An 18,042-nucleotide genomic window follows, 5' to 3' on the forward strand; every position below is an offset into this window, starting at 1 on the left:
TTACCCCTGAGAACATGCATGGATATGCCAAGATATTGGAAAGAATTCCCCCCACACACACACACAAAAGTGGCTTTTTGGGGGGGGGCATTTTTTTTACAGGGCCCATTTCTGATTTGTCGCTGCTGCTGCAGCAGCTCCGCGTACAAAAAAACCGCAATGACAATGGTGTCATTTTAATGAGGGCCTCGTGCACAATGGCCGGCAGGGCAGAAGTGCCCAAACGCATCTTCGGTTGCATCCGTCCGATTACATTCCCCCCCCCCCCGACTGTCACGGTCGTGGGGAGCCCCTCCATCAATTTAATGTGTCAGCGAGATGTACGACCACCTTCCTGCCTTCCAGATGGATAATTTATCTGTGTCACAGGCCATTTATCACCTTTCTCCTCCTGTTCCAACTTTGGATTTATTCCTGCCATCTCTTGCTTGGCTGGCACCTTCCTAATTCACACTCCTCCCGGTGCGGTCAATAAACACTAGGGAGGGGGCTACTTGGAGAGCCATTAGGGAGGGATGATTGAGTGACCCCTGGCTCCAGCTGTAGCACTACACAGGGTCCTTTTGTCTGGCCAGGCCTTGCCCAAAAAGAGATGGATGAGATCCATCTGTAGGGGAGAAAGGAGGGCCAGCGGGGGAGGGGATGGGATGGGATGGGGAGGGTGAGGCCAATGGTCCAGGTGAAAGAAGAGAACCGATGAAGGCACACAAACACGTTTCTGGATCTTGTTGTAAGCCGCCTGGTGTCATCCCCACCGCATACGTGAGTTGGGCGGCGATTTGTTTGATCAATGAAATAAATAAATTCGGGTGATCAATGAAATCAATAAAAAGCAGAGCCTGATTTTGGAGGCCAGGGGGGTGAATTTTATTTTCTTGAAAATGGCTCCTGTGGGAAATAGGTGGTTGGAGGGTGAGAGCTCCTGGATGGAAAAGAGTGGAAACTTTGGGCGTGGTTTTCCTTTCCTTTCCTTTCCTTTCCTTCTTTCCTTTCCTTTCCTTTCCTTTCCTTTCCTTTCCTTTCCTTCCCTTCCCTTCCCTTCCCTTCTCTTCCTTTCCTTTCCTTTCCTTTCCTTTCCTTTCTCCTTTCCTTTTATTCTTTTCTTTCCTCCCTCCCCCTTTCCTTTCCTTTTTTGCCTCTCCTTTCTTCTCCTTTCTCCTTTCCTTTTTGCTTTCCTTTTTCTTTCCCTTCCCATGCCTGCAGTTTGAGGCAGGATGGGGACTATGTTTTCTATATGAAGAGCAGCTCAAACCAGAGTCCTGTATGAGGAACAGGAGCAACTCCAGAAGAGAGAAACACCATTTCTCTTCCTGGTTCAGCGTTCTCTGTTTTCTTTGAAACCTCCAGTCCGCCTGTGGCTGGACTCCAAGTGCAATTTTGGCTCGCTCGGATGGAAAAATGGCCTGGCCATCAGAGCAAGGAAGGACGGGGAAGACGAAATCCGGGGTGAAGAACAGTTGCAAGAATTGGGAATGAATAATGAAAAGAAGGACCAGGGGAGACAGGATAGCAGCCTTCCCATATTTGAGGGGCTGCCCCAAAGAAGAGGGGGGTCAAGTTATTCTCCGAAGCACCTTTGAAGGCAGGAGAAGCAGCAATGGATGGAGACTAATCAAGGAGAGAAGCAACCTGGAATTAAAGTCCCTAACCACGAGGACCATTAACCAGTGGAACAGCTTGCCACCAGAAGTCGTGGGTGCTCCATCACGGGAGGTTTTCAAGAAGAGACTGGACAACTATACCATAGAGGGGTCCTGCCTGAGCAGGAGGTTGGAGTAGAAAACCACCACAGTCTCTTCCAACTCTGTTAGACACCAGAATATAAACTGACAGCAAACGGTATTCCTTACTAGCACTGATGATGTTCCCTAGTTGGGTCATGAAACGTCTGCAAGAAAACCACCTAACTCAGAGAGTACCAAGGACCCCACAGTTCTCCTCCTCCTCTCACTCCCTTTTAACTCTGATGATGTTCCCTAGTTGGGTCATGAAACGTCTGCAAGAAAACCACCAAACTCAGAGAGTACCAAGGACCCCACAGTCCTCCTCCTCCTCCTCCTCCTCCTCCTCCTCCTCTCACTCCCTTCTAACTCTGATGGTGTTCCCTAGTTGAGTCATGAAACGTCTGCAAGAAAACCACCAAACTCAGAGAGTACCAAGGACCCCACAGTCCTCCTCCTCCTCCTCCTCTTCTCACTCCCTTCTAACTCTGATGATGTTCCCTAGTTGGGTCATGAAACGTCTGCAAGAAAAAGACCCAGCCCAGAGAGCAGCAAGGAGCCCTCCTTTCAGCCCTGAGCTACTAATATTCTCCTTTATCTGTTATGCTGTATTCTATATTCAGCCCAAATATCCACCTTGGAACGGAGGGAGGGAAGGCTAAACGTCAGGGAAGGTTCCTAGGAAAACTCTCCCCCGCAAACCCCAGCACTTTTGCACCATCCAACGCTGGGCAGAAGGGGAAAGTGTGTGCATGTGTGCGTGTGGGAGGGGCTTCTCCCCCTTCCCCATGTCATCGCCTCCTTCTCGGCCCATGAATCTTCCCGCTGCCTCCCAGCTGCAAAGCGAGGTACTATTGGGGGTGGGTGGGGGGGTAGGTGGAGGCGCTGCGAAGAAAGGCAGGGAATCTCCTTTTGGGGTGGAAGACCCAGGCGGTCGGTGGCTGGCCCGGCACAGGATGGGGGGGAAGGGGATGATGGATTGCGGGGGGATGAGGAAGGAGGGCGCTGCTGGCGGGCGCGTGGGGGGAGGTGATGGATGATGGGGTGGGGGCAATGGGAGGCGCGCTTGTGTGCCCCGAGCGGGGTGGGGAGGAGGGGGGAGGAAGGGAAGAAGATAGAAAAGAGGCAGATGGATGGATGGATGGATGGGTGGATGGGGGAGGAGGAGGAAGAGGGAGGGAGGGAGGGGTAAAGGAGTCCCTTGGCCAGTTCGCGGTGCGGGACAGACGGAGGCAGAGCTCCTGCGCTTCGCCTCGCTTCGCGGCTGCCTCGCTTCGCTTCTCCTTCGCGCGTCCCGCCATGCCTAACTTCGCCGGCACCTGGAAGATGAAAAGCAGCGAGAATTTCGACGAACTCCTCAAAGTCCTGGGTAAGGCGCGGGAAAAGGAGGGGAGCGAGGAAGGCTCGGGTTTCAAAGGCTCCTCCAAGGCGCTAGGCATCAAGGCGGCGGCTGGAAGGGAACCCCCCCCCCCGGCCAATTGCGCGCGCGCGCGCACACACGCACAGAAGCCGTGTTGGTTTACTCGCGAGTTAGTGGGGAGGGAGGCAGCTGCCCGGTTCTTCGAGAGGAAGCGCACTTGGCGCTGGTAGGGAGGACGAGGAGGAGGAGGAAAAGGGGAAAGAGGAGGATAAAGAGAAGAAGAGGAAGAAGAGGAGGAGGAGGAAGAGAAGGAGGAAAAGGGGAGAGAGGAGGATAAAGAGAAGGAGGAAGAGGAGGAAGAGGAAGAAGAAGAGGAGGAGGAGGAAGAGGAGGAGGAAAAGGGGAAAGAGGAGGAGGAGGAAAAGGGGAAAGAGGAGGAGGAAGAGGATAAAGAGAAGGAGGAAGAGGAGGAAGAGGAAGAGGAGGAGGAAAAGGGGAAAGAGGAGGATAAAGAGAAGGAGGAAGAGGAAGAGGAGGAGGAAGAGGAGGAGGAGGAAAAGGGGAAAGAGGAGGAGGAAGAGGAGGAGGAGGAAGAGGAGGAAAAGGGTAAAGAGGAGGAAGAAGAGGAGGAGGAGGAAGGAAGGAACCATTGAACTGGATGGATTCCCGTGTCTGAAATGGCTTAGGATTTCCTGCCTAGGCAGGGGGTTAGACTAGAAGACCTCCAAGGTCCCTTCCAACTCTATTCTGATTCTAAATTCAGGAGGAGGAGGAAGAGGAGGAGGATAGTGGGGTCCGCAGTGCTCCCTGAGTCTGGGTTGGGTTTTGTTTTGTTTTTTGCAGACATTTCATGACCCAACAAGGCAACATTATCAGTGATACAAGGGAGTAGGGTGTGAGGAGGAGGAGGGGGAGGAGGAGCGGGCCCAAGGCGCATGAGAACGGAGCCAGGCCAGGGGACTTTCTGGAGGGACGCGGAGTATCTTCGTGGCTGGAGGCAACTTCCGAGCGTAGGTGGGCCCTGCTCGGGGCGCTGCTCTTCCGTGGCACCCTTATTGCTGCCCCCTTCTCTACCCTGAAAAAGAGACATCTAGAGGAAGGGGCAGCCAGGTTCCTCTGCCCAAGAGGGGGGGCACCTGCTCTCAGGTAAACCTGCCCAGACCCCCCCTCGCCATTGGGGCAGCTCTTGAGGTCTCAGGTCGCCCAACAGCAGGGCTAGGCCCTTGCCTCTTCCCTGGGACGCGGGAGGTACCAGCTGCTTGGAAATCGGACCCCTGGGTAAGGCCAGTACCCTCCAGGCGCCCAAGGGGGGGGGCTCCATCCTGTTCACACGACCCACCCCACGCGCCTCTACCCAGGAGTCAACGCCATGCTGAGGAAAGTGGCCGTGGCCGCCGCCTCCAAGCCCCACGTGGAGATCCGCCAGGACGGGGACCGCTTCTACATCAAGACCTCCACCACCGTCCGCACCACGGAAATCAGCTTCAAAGTCGGGGAGGGCTTCGACGAGGAGACGGTGGATGGGAGGAAATGCAAGGTAAGGCTTCTCCTGAGGCTTGACTTTCAAGGCAGGATGGGGGGACTTGGAGGGGGGGGGCCCGCGGCTTCTTCCCATGGTGGAGTTTTGGGGTGGTAGGCAACATTGCCAGGACGGGACGAATGTGCTGCAGGTGAGGTGCTCTGAAAGCAGAGTGCCTCCACCCTTGGCCACTTTTTAAGACTTGCAAAAATGGCTGGGGGGGGGGGCAATTCTGACCCCCCAAGTCTCAAAAGTAGTCAAGTTTGGACCTCCCTGTCCTTAAAGTTCCAAGCGTTCTCCGATCTAGAACAGTTCCTTGGAACTTCTCGAGAACAACCCAAGAAGAGGTTCGCCATTTGTCCTCTTCTCGAACTTCTTGAAGCCAAGCTGGATGATTTTTGACAGTGTGTGTCTCCCCAAAAAAATTGGGCTGGAAACGCCACACCACGCAGAAACCCATGGGGGGGAAAGAGCTGGTGGGACGAGTTGACCCCATTGAGCCCCGGACATCCCATTGGGAGGGTGCCTGATCAACTTTGAAGGTAGCAAGATCTCCATAATCCCGTGAAAAACCAGAGCCGAGATTCCCAAGGAGCTGCAAAGACAGAGAAACGTTGTCTTTGTGTGTTTTAAACCCAGATGCAGAATCACACCCCAAATAGGGAAGTCTAGGTGAATTTTGCTCTCCCTGCAAGCCACAAACCAGGGGACTAATTTATTTCAAAAAAAAAAAAAAAGCAAAGTTTGCTCTTTGTTGTGGGCAAACCAGAGCCACAAAACCTTTCTCACTTCCTCCTTGGGGATCTACTTAAAAAAAAAAACCAACCACCACCAAAACCCACTTGCTCTCCATGAGTCACGGAAGGATTTTTGTGGACTGATGAATCGAGATTTGGGGCAGGAATGTTTCGCTGTGGCTTTCCTGTCATCGAGCCTCCCGGGAATTCAGACGCTGGACATCCCCATCCAATGGCCTGATTTTTGGGATTTCCTCTCTGGCCTCATCCAAAATGCTCCTCGGGGATCATGGTTGCACTTTGGAAGTTCCTTTCAGGTACTTGGCAGTTTTAACTGCCAAGCTTGGCAATGGATTACTTTTTTCCCCCTTTTTTTAAAGCATGCAAGTTTGATTTGGCTTTGGGGAAGATTTTTAGGGATGTCCAATTCCTGTTTTGTGGGAAAACAGACGGAGGGGAACCACAGCGGCCCATTCTTGGCAGCTGGCAAAGTGAAGAATAGGTCAGGAATGAAAGCGAATAGACGTTTCCAAGGATAACGCTTGAAGGATTCGATCCGGGTCGGTCACCAGAACCAGCTGGAGCCCATCTTCAAAGAACTTCTCCCTAAGCAGTGGGTGTTGTTCATGTGTACTAGCAAACTTTCTGCTAGACCACAGAAGTTCCCTGAAGAGGGGCTCTGGCACGAGTCTGACAACTCAGAAGACGAAAACCTCTGGTTCCGGTGACCGACCCAGATCGGATCGTTGAAGAACAGGGCTCTCCAACCTTGGCAACTTTTAAGACTTGTGGACTTCCAACTCCCAGCAAAACTGGCTGAGGAACTCCGGGAGTTGAAGTCCACAAGTCTTCAAGTTGCCAAGTTTGGAGACCTCTGGTATAGTCTGCTGCTTGAGCAAGGGTGGGTGGGCTGGAAGACCTCTAAGATGCCTTCCAATTCTAGTATTCTTTCCCTTGCTGTCACCACGAATCCTCTCCGCCTCAATAAGGATACCCAACCCCACCAAACCAATTTGTAATTGATGATCCAGTGTTCCTAAAGCCTTTTGCGTGTGTTATCTTGGAGTTACCTCCTCATGATTGGCTAAAGAAGTCCACAGAATTTTCTTGACAAAGATTTTTGGTTGGCCTGTGTCCTCATCTTCCTAGGGTCACTCTGTTGGCTTTGTGCCTAAGGTGGGACTAGAACTCTATCATCTCCTAGTTTCTAGCCAGGAAGTGACTCAATGCCTGCACAAACTTGGCTTTCTTCCAAAGTTATACACCGGTGAATAGCAATGGTTGAACGAAACAATAGCCCTCAGGTCTTCTTCTACACTTCTTGGAAGTAGAAGCAATCCTGCCTGCACTTCTTGGAAGTGGTTGGGCAAATGCAATGTTGAACTAGAGCTGGCTGGGGAATTCTAGGAGTTGAAGTCCACCCATCTTAAAAATGGCCAAAATTGAGAAACACTACCTTAGGGTAACTGAGATAAGGGACAGGGATAAGACTTGAGAATGGGGTTCCAGAGTCTGTCTGTTCTTTGGATTAAAGAGAAAGATCACGATTAAATTGAAGTATTGGGGGGGGGGTCCTACATGAAGACAGCAAACAGGGAAGCCACAGAAACAGCATTACAAGAGTTAAATAAGTTAAATAAATAATAAATAAATCCCCACAAGAGGAATGTCAAGTTCCTGGAAACTATCAGAAGGATTATACCCCATTTTCTTGTGGGTTGTGGCTTAATCCAATGATCAGTTCAATTTTTTTTTTTTTTTTTTAAAATGTAATTGTCTTTAAGATGCCCGGAGCAGCAATTTCCCCAAACTTGAAATGCAACCAACAGCCAACAGGAATCCAACAGGGCAAACTTTTCTTTCTGGCTGGGCTTGTTTACTGAATTTGGCCTGATGAAATCTGGCATTAAATTTGGTTGTGTGTGTGTGTGTATGTGTGTGTTTTTAATTTAATGATAAAAATCTGTTTGGTGTGTTTCCAGAAGAAAAATACAAGCCTCAATTCTGGGAGGTCTGGAACTTCAGACGCAGAAACATCTGCCCAACCATGAAGATCTGACCCAGATATTTTTCTCTCTCTTGATTCTCAAGAATTTCAGCCTTAAATTCCCCCCCCTCCCCCAGCCCTGTCCTAACTGGAAGTTAAGGCCGTTCTGAGCTGCCCACCAAATTGTACAAGGTGCTTTGTTCTGCCTCGTATCTGCTGCATGGATGGAAGCTCGTTTGCAGGTGTTGAGATCGGCTGCTGCCAGCCATTTCTGCCCCTTTGTTGCTTGACTACAACCGTTGCCCTAATATCTGACCTCCCCTCCCGTCCACCGCGAGGGAGGGGCACATTTTTTTCTTGCAGAGTTTAGCCACTTGGGAGAATGAAAACAAACTGTACTGCAAGCAAACGCTCCTGGATGGCCAGGGTCCCAAAACATACTGGACAAGAGAACTGGCTGGAGACGAGCTGATTTTGGTAAGGGGTTTTGAGCTTTACGGAGGGCTGAGCAATTCCTGCCACCTTCCCAAGAGAAGAGCTGCTCGCAACTTTTTGAGTAGCATCAGCAGTGGGATCCGATCTGTTCCACTACTGGTTTGGTGGTTCGCACGCATGCCCCTATCGCACGCACACGCAGCTTTCCACGAGGCCTGTAGCGCCAATCAACTGAGAGGATAAAGAAAAGCGCAGGGGTGGGTAGGAGTGCCAATCCTGCGCTTTTCGCTTCTCTTCTGATTGTGGGAGGCTTTTTTTACAACCAGTTCGGCCGAACCAGGCTGAACCGGTAGGATACCACCACTGGGTAGCGAGCTAAAACAACCACCACCCCTAAGTTTAAACTGGGTTGACCACAGCTGATAGCGTTGCCTTTTCACGGTTCCATTCTGTTATGCTCAACCCTGGAATTCAGGGACAAGGTTCAAACCTGGGATAAAAAGACCGAATTCTCGCGTTTACCCCCTTATTATTATTATTATTTTTAAAAGGTGCTTTGGAAGTGAAAGGGCTCAGCCTCTTAATTCCCACCTGTTAACTCCGTTCCACTGGGAGAAAATTGCAATGAGATTTCAGACCTCCGTCTGAACATTTTTAACGATTTTCCATAAGGGAAGAGCCTCCAGGCCTGTTTGGTCCGGGGTGAGGGGAAGATGGGAGGAAGAAGGGAGTCCGTTCCAAAAAATCAGTTAAAAAGTTCAAAAGAACAGTACGAGAGCCGGTCTTGTCCTCCTCCTTTCTCTAGCTCAATCAACAACGCACGTGCACACAAATGTCTACAGGTCGTATAGTGGGACGTAGACCAATGAAGGTTCTCCCAAACTGAGCACCAAAGTCAAAACACTCCAACATAAAATCTGAAAGTCATCTGGCATAGATCTTTGATCTAGAGCAGAGGTGTCCAACCTTAAGACTTATGGACTTCAACTCCCAGAGTTCCTCAGCCAGCTTGAAGTCCACAAGTCTTAAGGTTGGCCAAGGTTGGGGACCATGATCTAGAGTGATGCCAGTGTTCCCTACCCCCAAGGCATCACTTGGGCCCAACCTAGCTTGAATGCTGGGTTTGCATGTTCTGGAGAAGCACAAACTCTTGAGCAGTACAGGTAGCCTTCGACGCACGATTAGGATGGAGCCCAGAATTCCTGTCGCGAACTGAGACAGCTGTGTATTTTTTTGCCCCACGTTCTGGCTTTTCTTGCAGTGATGGTCACGAAGCAAACCATGACAGCTGTTCAGTTAGCCACACGGTTGTTAAATCAACCTGGCTTCCTCCATTTGAGTTTGCTGGTCAGAAGGTCGCAAAAGATGACATGACCCTGGGTGTCATAAATAGGGAGTCTGTGGCACAAGTGCCTGAATTTTCCATCACAAGTGTAAAAAAAAAAAAAAAAAAAAAGGGTCGTAAGTCACTTTTGTCAGGGCCACTGCAACTTTCAGTGGTCACTAAACCAACTGGTATGAAGTTGAAGGCTACTTGGAGATGACCCTGAAGGTGTCCAGACTCAGCAAAATCCTGCAGGTGCTTTGGAGATCTTCCAAGTTTGAGGTACATCCCAGCAATGCAAGAACTCTCGTCTTTCCAAGAATTCGGAGACCAGATGAAGCATTTTCTTCAAAACCTGTTTTGAGGACCAACGTAGAAGGTCTCCCAAGTGGGGTGAAGTTTCAACAGCCCCAAGGTGGTGCCTTCTGCAGATGTTGTCTTCCTGGTCTCCAACCAGCAAAGAGCTCCATCCCACCGAACCGCCCACCTCAACCACGGCCATCTTCTCTACCAAAGACTTCACAGAAAGTCTTCTCTTGGTTTCAGGTCCTTTCTCTCTCTCTCTCTTTGCAGACCTTTGGCGCGGATGACGTGGTGTGCACCAGGATTTACACACGAGAGTGAAATAAAAGGCCAACCTGCCCTCCCTCCCTACCCACCCCCTTGCAGGAAAAGCTGGAGGATCAACAGCAGGTGTTGTGAACACAAGTCTTGCCGAGTAAACATCCTCGCGTGGTGTTGTTTGAACCGGCTGGCTCTTGCGTGATCGTACATGTCGTTTCAAATCCCAGCTCGCTGCTCCATCTCCAGATCCCCCCCCCCCGGTTTGCTTAGATGGCGAATCCAGGTCCCCGTAGAATTTGTGTGTGTGTGTGTGTGTGCCTGTGTGTTTGCGGGTACAAAAACAACCCCTTTCATCTCCCCCCCTCATCCCCTGCTGCTCACTGGTATTTATATAGCTTGACATTTGTACGATCCGAGCGGTGATTAAATCCCTTGGTTCTTGGTTCACCCCGCTTTGCAAAACCAATGTTTCTTTTAAGTCTTAAAGGGCATCCAGACAAGTCAAACGACACACAGGGAGCGGGGAAGAACCTCCACACTCACACCTTGTCAAGATGGGTGCCTCGCCTGGTTGTTTCAGCTCTGTTTAAAAAAAAGAAGCAGCTTTCCCAACCGGCAGCAATCGTTCTGTGCTGTGTTTTGCACAAAGCCGCACTTGCCACCCCACATTTAACTTAAGGAATTTGTTGCTGTCAAAGATGAGTGGAAATCATTCCCCATAGACCAGGGTTGTTGTTCTCCCACCCACCCCAATCATAGTTAACAACCTAATTATGGCCTCTAAAGTCAGAGAGTATTTCAGGTCAAGCCGCAAAACACAGTCTTGCCGTTTTGGCTATATACCTTTCCCTTTTCAAATCATACGCGTCCGTGTTCTGTCCCCAGATTTAATCTTTGCAAATGAAAACATGGATCTTAAATCTGGAAAGATTCATTGGGAGAGAATATTTGTAGCTCAGGGTTCAACTGTGGGGTCCCTTGATGCTCTCCGAAGTTGGTTGTTTTCTTGCAGACGTTTCGTGACCCAACTAGGTAACATCATCCATGCTAGAAAGGAGCGAAACCCTCTTTCCTTTCAGCACTGATGATGTTACCTACTTTGGAAATGAAACGTCCGCAAGAAAACAACCAAGCTCAGGGAGTACCAAGGACCCCCCCCAAAAAAACAGTTAGGTTCATCTGTGCAGAACAGCCTTTTAGACAAATTTTTTTCCTGTATGTAGAAAACCAGCAACTTAAGGTAACATTTCCCCTAATTTTCAACACGCTTGTGGCCTTTCCTTAAGGTGCAAATGTAGGATTCCTCTTTTCCAGGCTGAGCAACACATTTTGCTGTGAGCAACGGATGAGAATCATAATCTGGAAAAACCGTAGAGACCACAACAAAAACCTGCCTTCGATCTCATTGAAGCAATTATTTTTCCCCAGTATCTGCTTCTATCACTTAGAAGCTTTCAAGTTGGAAACTATTTTAGGAACTCTGTAGTACTGGGTCAAGGATTTTGGGGTGACCATGGGCCTCCCAGATCCTGTGTCTCTTTCAAGACATTTGCAGGGGGGGACGACATTTGATCAACAATTTAATTTTTATGGGAACTATCCAGTTCACCACCAAACTCTTTGGAACCAGAGGAAGTTCCCAAAGGTCTCCCTGAATCTTGGCCACAGAACAAAAGCTCGGTGAATATTTTCCTATTCATTATTATTATTTTAAGGCCAACATTCATACCCAAAATGGCAGCTCCCTTAATTGTGTGACACTTCCTCATTCGGACAAGCGACCGCTTCTTCTGCCTTCGACCCCAATCCTTCCATGAAAAGGGAAAGCCCTTCGTGGCTAATTTGGAACGCCATTGTTGCGAGGCACATGTTCACAGCCGAGGCAGTGGCCTGTTAAATTAAGTCTGAATTCATTCAGGCCGCATTAATTTTATGGACACTTTGGACTAAGCAATTATGCTTTATGGTGTGTGTGTGTGTGTGTGTGTGTTTGTTCACCCCAAGCGTGCTCCTCAGAAGCTGACCTCATTAAGAGATAAGGACACTGGGCCAGATTTTGCATGGCTGTTTCACATGTTCACATTTTGCCAAGGGGGAAAAAAAAAACAATCTGCAAAGGATTCACAAATATTTCCAAATGGATTCAACTTCGAGAGAGAGAGAGAGAGAGAGAGAGAGAGAGAGAGAGAGAGAGAGAGAAGGAGGGAAAAACAACCCTGACTCTGTTCACAAGGCGAACAAAACAATATTGCTCTTGGATTCACATTGTACCCGGGTGCACACATGAGTTAGCACGCTGAAGTTTATGGGAGTTGCTGCTTTCACACGGGATGAACTCTTGATCGACATTTGGCGTGCACACACACACACACACACACACACTCTGCTGGCAAAGTCCACTCTGTCCTTATTAAAACCCTTTCAGCTGGTGAGCTGAATGGAGGGAGAAAAATAAGGGAGAATTTTACTAGCTTTTCAGCGTCTCGGAATCTGAAGTCCGTTGACAGGCACACTCTCAAATGCCCTTTAATGGAGGGACAGGAGTTGGAAGGGACCTTGGAGATCTTCTAGTCCAACCCCCCATATGCTCAGGCAGGAAACCCTCTCTACCATTTCAGACAAATGACTGTCCAGCCTCTTCTTAAAAACCTCCAGGGATGGAGCAGCCACAGCCTCTAGCAGCAAGCGGTTCCGTGGATTAATTGCTCTCATGGTTGGACGTTCTAGGTTGCTTCCTCTCCTGGAGCGGTTTCCATCCGTCGTTTCTCATCTTGCCTTCAGGTTCTTTGGAGAATAGATGGGCCCCGTTTTTTTCTTCGTGGCAACCCCTCGGATACTGGAAGGCTGCTCTCCTGCTCCTCCTAGTCCTTCTCTTCACTAGACTAGACCTACCCAATTCCTTTTAAGAACAGGAATGCAGGGGTGGGATTCAAAATGTTTAACAACCGGTTCGGTGGGCGTGGCTTAGGTGGTGGGCATGGCTTGGTGGTCATGTGACAGGGTGGACATGGCTGGGCGTGGCCAACTCAACATCACTCACCTCGAGGCACGCATCTCCTCACCTGGCCTCTCATGACTGTGGGGATGCTGCAACAGTCGTAAGTATGAAAAAGGGTCATAAGTCACTTTTTTCAGTGCCATTGTAACTTTGAATGGTCCCTCCACACAAGCAAAGTACCAGCAAAGGAGGGAAAAAACACTCCAGAGAAGTTCCAGAGACAGGAAGTCTAGTCCTGCCAAGAATGTAATAAGGGTTAACGGAGAGGCAGTTTCTGTCAGCAACACCAGACTGTTTCCTTCCTGCCTTCCTTACAGGATTAGCCCAATAATTTCTTCTAACAACCAGTTCTCCGAACTGCTTAGAATGTTAACAACCGGTTCTAGCAGATAGGTGCGAACCGGTAGAATCCCACCCCTGCATGAATGTCTTCATCCCAGTGGTGGGATTCAAATATTGTTACCACTGGTTCGGTGGGCGTGGCTTGGTGGGTGTGCTTTGCGTGTGCGCACACACTTTGCATGCACACTTCTGCACTTTGTGCAGGCACAGAGGTGTTCTAACTCGCCTTCTGCAAGCCTGCACAATCCTGGTTGCTTCAGCGGCTGCCGCGAATGCCGTGCAAAGCAGCTGCGCTTCAAATTCAGAGGATAAAGGTGAGTGTAGTAGCCCGGGCGGGTGGGTGTACCCAACAGCAGAGTGGCGGAGAGAAATGGTCCAGTCTCCACTGCTCATCACTGGTACCTGGCTTGGCAGAACCGGGCTGAACCCGTACACCACCACCACTGCTTCATCCAGTTTAGGTATCTTATCCACGCTCCATACGGGTAACCTTTAGGGCATATTCCCCACATTGGTCAACTGCTCCAGCGCTGTGACCATAGAACGACGAAGAGAAGCCACGGATCTGAAGGCAACTGCTGAGCTCCAACGGAAGAGGAGGTTTCTCAGGCTCAGCTTGTGCCGTGGGGTCCTTGGTGCTCCCTGAACTTGGTCTGCTTGCTTGCAGACATTTCAGGAGCCAACAAGCTAACATAATCAGTCCCTGATGATCCCTATCAACACCACCCGACCGCTGAAGATGTCACCTAGTCGGGTAATGAAACGTCTGCAACCAAAAGCTCGGGTTTGCTAGGATCACGGTTTAGATACAGCTAACACCAGTGTTGTTTTTTTTTTTAAAAAAAATGACAGGAAGCCAGAGGGAAAAAAAAACACCCTTGCACCAAAATGTAGCCTGTTTTAAAGTCTGGAATATCTAAGGGACCCTGGAGAATCAATCCCTCATCTGGGGCCGGGAAGTAAAATGAGCAGGTAGAGAAGCTGCAGCACCTCGGAGAGCTCCAACAAGACCAAATGAAACGAAAGTTTGTGTTTCTTGGGCTGGGCTGCCTTCCTACGGTTCTGGGTTTTTTTTTTTTTAATGATGGGAGGGTGGGGAGGTCTCTGACCTTGGCACCTTTATGACTTGTGGACTTCAACTCCCAGAATTCCTCAGCCAGCACAGCTGGGAATTGGAAGTCCACAAGTCGTCAAAGTGCCAAGGTCGGAGACCCCTTGTGCTTTGCCAGACATGGATGGTCTTAGGTGGGTTTCTGAACCTGGACCCTGGCACCTTCTACTCATGGGGGGTGAGAACCAATTGGCCTGGCTAGCGACAACGAACTGAAGGAATACGTGAGCCTCTTATCACAGCAGCATAGAAACCAGAACCATCATTCTTTGTCAAACCATCTTAGCTTTTGAACCGGAGGGGGAACCGTTGCTGGCGCCAAAGTCCTGTGCACACCAGAGGAGCTGCATCTGAATTAAGGAGACCTGACCGGATCCCAGCGATGAGAGACCGCTGCAATCCATGTGGCTAACCGGGAGTGACCACGAAGGACAAACCCACATTGGTACACAAGTAGCCCTGATAGTTTAATGGACATACTGCACTACAGTCAAGTTTACAACATCTGTATAGAAATTATCACATGAATAGGTGGCAAAAAGAAGGAGAAAGAAGGAGTAGGAGGAGAAGAAAAAGGAGAAGTAATAGGAGAAGGGCAAGATGATTAGGTTGAGGAGGAGAAGAAAGAAGGAAGAAGGAAGGAGGAGGAGAAGAAGAGGAGAAGGAGGAGGAGGAGGAGGAGGAGGAGGAGGAGGAGAAGAAGAAGAAGAAGAAGAAGAAGAAGAAGAAGAAGAAGAAGAAGAAGAAGAAGAAGAAGAAGAAGAAGAAGAAGAAGAAGAAGAAGAAGAAGAAGAAGAAGAAGAAGAAGAAAGAAGCACATTACAGAATACGAAAGCCATTTTTAAAATCAGAAGGAACACCTTGTGTTGCTGTTGGCACAGGCTAGGATTGAACCTTGGATCTTAGATGTCAGACACCAGGATGAGTGGGACGGGGGTGGGGGGAGTAAGAGGAAAGCAACATTGGGAACCCCCCCCCCCCCACAAGAGGGAGGTCTGGGGTTTGGGTAGGCTTGAAGGAGATTCTGCCCCCCTCCCCAATCTACCCCCTGGAAACCGCCCGGCTTCCGCCCTGGTTTTTCTGCCCTGCTCAAGGAAAATCTTGGGCTAAAATTCGTGGAAGAAAACCAGGGCGAGGGACGTTCTTGGTTTCGGAAGACCGCCAGAAAGTGGCAGGAGAGAAGCGCCAGAGGCGATTCCGAGAGTGGACCAGGGGGAAGAAGCTCGCAAGCCACGCGGGGCGCACCCCGCAATCGCCCTGCCGAGACACCCCCCCCCCCAAAGCCCCTTCCCAACCTCTCTTATTAAAAAACAAGGCCAGGGCAGGAGCCTGGGGGGAGGTTAAGTTTATTGCTGGCATACTCAAGATTTTGCTTATTGGGATTGTGGCTCGGAGGAGCTGCTGCTGCGCCCCGTCTTCTTCCCTGGGGAGTCTTTCCACACACACCCCACCCCCTGCCCTTCCAACTCCAACCCCCCGCCCTTTCCAGCAGCGCGAGAGAATTCCCGCAGATGATCTCCCTTCCGTCCCGTTGCCTTGGACCAAGACTGTTCTGAGAGACTGCCGGACTGAATGGGGTGTGTGTGAATGGTGTGTGCGAATGGTGTGTGTCTCTGTGTCTAAGCAAAGCCCAGCACCCCATGTGCAGGGAAGGAGACCTTTTGGAAAAGCGCAAAGGCCAGGGCCGTTTTGCAAAGACACCCTTGCCTCCGGCCCAGATGCACGGAGGAGGAATGCAGCTCTGTTAAATGCCGGTTTGTCACTTAACCAGGTTTTTTATTTGGCTGCAGAGAAACACGTAGAAAAAGCCCCGACAGCCTCAGGGAGGGAGCCCAGCCTCCCTTTCCCCAAAGGGGGGATATTGGGCTGGGCTGGAAGACCCAGTTGGGGGATTAAAAAGCCACCCACCCAAAATGAGAGAGAGAGAGATTTTTAAAAAACGGGGGGTGGTATATAGACGGTAATATCGGTCTACCAAACAGCGGCTTGAAATGTGTTGAGCTGCAGTACGTGTGTGCTCTCACACCCCTGGTTTTCACTCCCCCACCAGTCCTCAAGCTGCTTCTCCCTTTTTTCCCCTGACAGGTCAGGTAGATTCTCCCTGAGGAGTAGATCCAATAGATCTCTTACCACAAGCAACCTCTCAGAACAGAGCAAAAGGTCCAGGCAGGCCCCGTCCCTCTTTCTTCCAGGAAGAACTAAGATCTTTCTCCTTATTGTTTATTTATTTGTGTGTGTGTGTGTGTGTGTGTATCTGGCAGGTGGAGGAGGGGGGCTTCTCATTTATTTTTACAATAAAAGAAAAAGGAGAAACAACCTTCACATGAAAGCATTACAACGCCAACTCCCTTTGGTAGAAAGTGTAACAAAATGATTTCGCCGCCCTCGCTCGTAACGTACTTAAAAACCCCTGAAACCAACTGGTAACTCCAAAAAAAAAAAAAAAAAAAGGCTAGTAAGAGTTGTACTAGCACGTGAAGCACACTTAATTCTTTTAATTAAAGAAAAAAAAATTGACAAATATGTACATTTATTTACAAAAAACAAACAAAACAACAAACCAAAAAAATAAAATAAACCAACCAGGAAGTGGGGAGCGGAAGGCGAAGAACCGGATTAAAATCGTTTTGTGGCGGCTATTGTCAAAGCGTGCATGTGTGACTGAGAAGAGTTTGTGTATGTGTAAGAGAGAGAGAGAGAGAAAGAGAGAGAGAGAGAGAGAGAGGGAGAGAGAAAGAGTGTGTTTGTGTGAACAGCTGGTGCATGGCACTAAGAGCCTAGTAAACAAGCAGGTACAAAACATAATAATAGTCATAATAATAATAATAATAAAACTCAAATAAAATGGTAGTTCCACTGGCACTAGATAAAACAGACTGATCTTAATCGGTTTAGGGACGCCGGGAGTCCCTGGTCACAGGAACGCAACGGATGAGAAGGAAAAGTTGAAACCCACTGAGGGGGGGGGGGTTCTGACTCCCCCTCACCTCCAGGTGGTCTGCAGAACTCAGGAAGCGGCTCAAAAAGTTTTCAAAAAGTCTGCCGCCAAGTCCCGAGACGAGGGACGCCGCACTTCTGGCGTCTTCCTTAAAAGATTCTGGCCTTAAAACTCGTGTCTTTCGGGGGAGAGGGAGGGAGGGAGGGGGGAGGGGGAGAAGGGGGTGTATAATATGCCACGCACCCGAGTCCTGGTCGAGCTACTCAAAAGCACCCAAAGGATCAGGGCTGCTGCTGGTGGGTAGAGGCCAAGGTGCGTCTCCCCTCGGGGCGACTCGCGGACCTTCCGGGCCTCCGTGGGCCGATGTGGGCGCTCCCGGCGGCCGGGCTGGCTTCGGTTCCACGAGACTGAGGGGAAAACGGGCCCCTGGGACGTCTGCGGGCGGAGTGAGTCGCGGGGAGTGGCAGGTCGCGGAGCCGCACGAGGAAGAGGAAGCGGGCAGAGGGAGCCGTCCTCATTTTGCCCGCGCCGCACTGCCCCTCCCGCGGTCTGTGTGTGTGTGTGTGTGGGCGGGGGATGCTCCTCCCCTCCCACCAAACACGCTTCAGTTTTCCCTCTTTCCCTCCCCGCAGCACCGGCGTTCAGGGCGTCTTACAGATTGTGCTGTATTTCACGCGGTATTTGTTGATGCTCACAAAATGCAAGTCCTCGGCCTCGCGAGTGGTGGTGCAGGGCAACAGGCCCTCCAAGGCTTCGCCCATGAGCCACTGGCTCGTTTCGGCTGCCATCTCCCGGGTGACGTGCTCCTTCGTCCACCGGTCCACCCAGGCCTGGAAACGCTGGTGCAGCCTCTTGCTGACTCGCTCGTGGGACTGCAGGGGAGGGGAAGGAGTTAGGGGGAGCCGCCTTCAGAGCTACCGGTTCTACAGAGCCAGTAGAAACCCACCCCTCCTTGAGGCCTAAAACAGCCAGGGGGGTTTTAAATTCCAAGGAAAACCTCCCAAAA

At 50.2% G+C, this 18,042-nt stretch overlaps 2 protein-coding genes across 3 annotated transcripts in view; one reads left to right on the forward strand and one right to left on the reverse strand.

Moving 5' to 3' along the window:
- Positions 1-2,921: 2,921 nt before the first annotated feature.
- On the forward strand, positions 2,922-10,094 carry CRABP1 (cellular retinoic acid binding protein 1). Its single transcript, XM_026685122.2, has 4 exons — positions 2,922-3,090; positions 4,440-4,618; positions 7,688-7,801; positions 9,657-10,094. Exons 1-4 carry the CDS (start codon positions 3,021-3,023, stop codon positions 9,705-9,707), a joined length of 414 nt encoding a protein of 137 aa, XP_026540907.1. The 5' UTR covers positions 2,922-3,020; the 3' UTR covers positions 9,708-10,094.
- A 4,445-nt stretch (positions 10,095-14,539) lies between these two features.
- Positions 14,540-18,042, reverse strand: part of SIN3A (SIN3 transcription regulator family member A) — a 36,470-nt gene continuing 32,967 nt past the window's right edge. For both annotated transcript variants that reach the window (XM_087972406.1, XM_087972405.1), the window contains exon 21: positions 14,540-17,908. In XM_087972406.1, coding sequence (XP_087828532.1) covers positions 17,678-17,908 — 231 coding nt within the window. In that variant the 3' untranslated portion in view covers positions 14,540-17,677. The remainder of the gene's footprint in view (positions 17,909-18,042) is intronic.

Source organism: Notechis scutatus, chromosome 11, assembly GCF_049901735.1.
Source record: "Notechis scutatus isolate UNSWTSFEM ecotype Mainland chromosome 11, rNotScu1.2, whole genome shotgun sequence".
Lineage (NCBI taxonomy): Eukaryota > Metazoa > Chordata > Lepidosauria > Squamata > Elapidae > Notechis > Notechis scutatus.

What these genes read in the sequence shown, in the direction of transcription:
- CRABP1 (XM_026685122.2), top strand. Translation starts at nt 3,021, where the DNA reads ATGCCTAACTTCGCCGGCACCTGGAAGATGAAAAGCAGCGAGAATTTC. An exon ending in TGGATGGGAGGAAATGCAAG is followed by an intron (nt 4,619 to 7,687) that starts GTAAGGCTTCTC and finishes TTTTTCTTGCAG; the next exon opens with AGTTTAGCCACTTGGGAGAA. An exon ending in CTGGAGACGAGCTGATTTTG is followed by an intron (nt 7,802 to 9,656) that starts GTAAGGGGTTTT and finishes CTCTCTTTGCAG; the next exon opens with ACCTTTGGCGCGGATGACGT.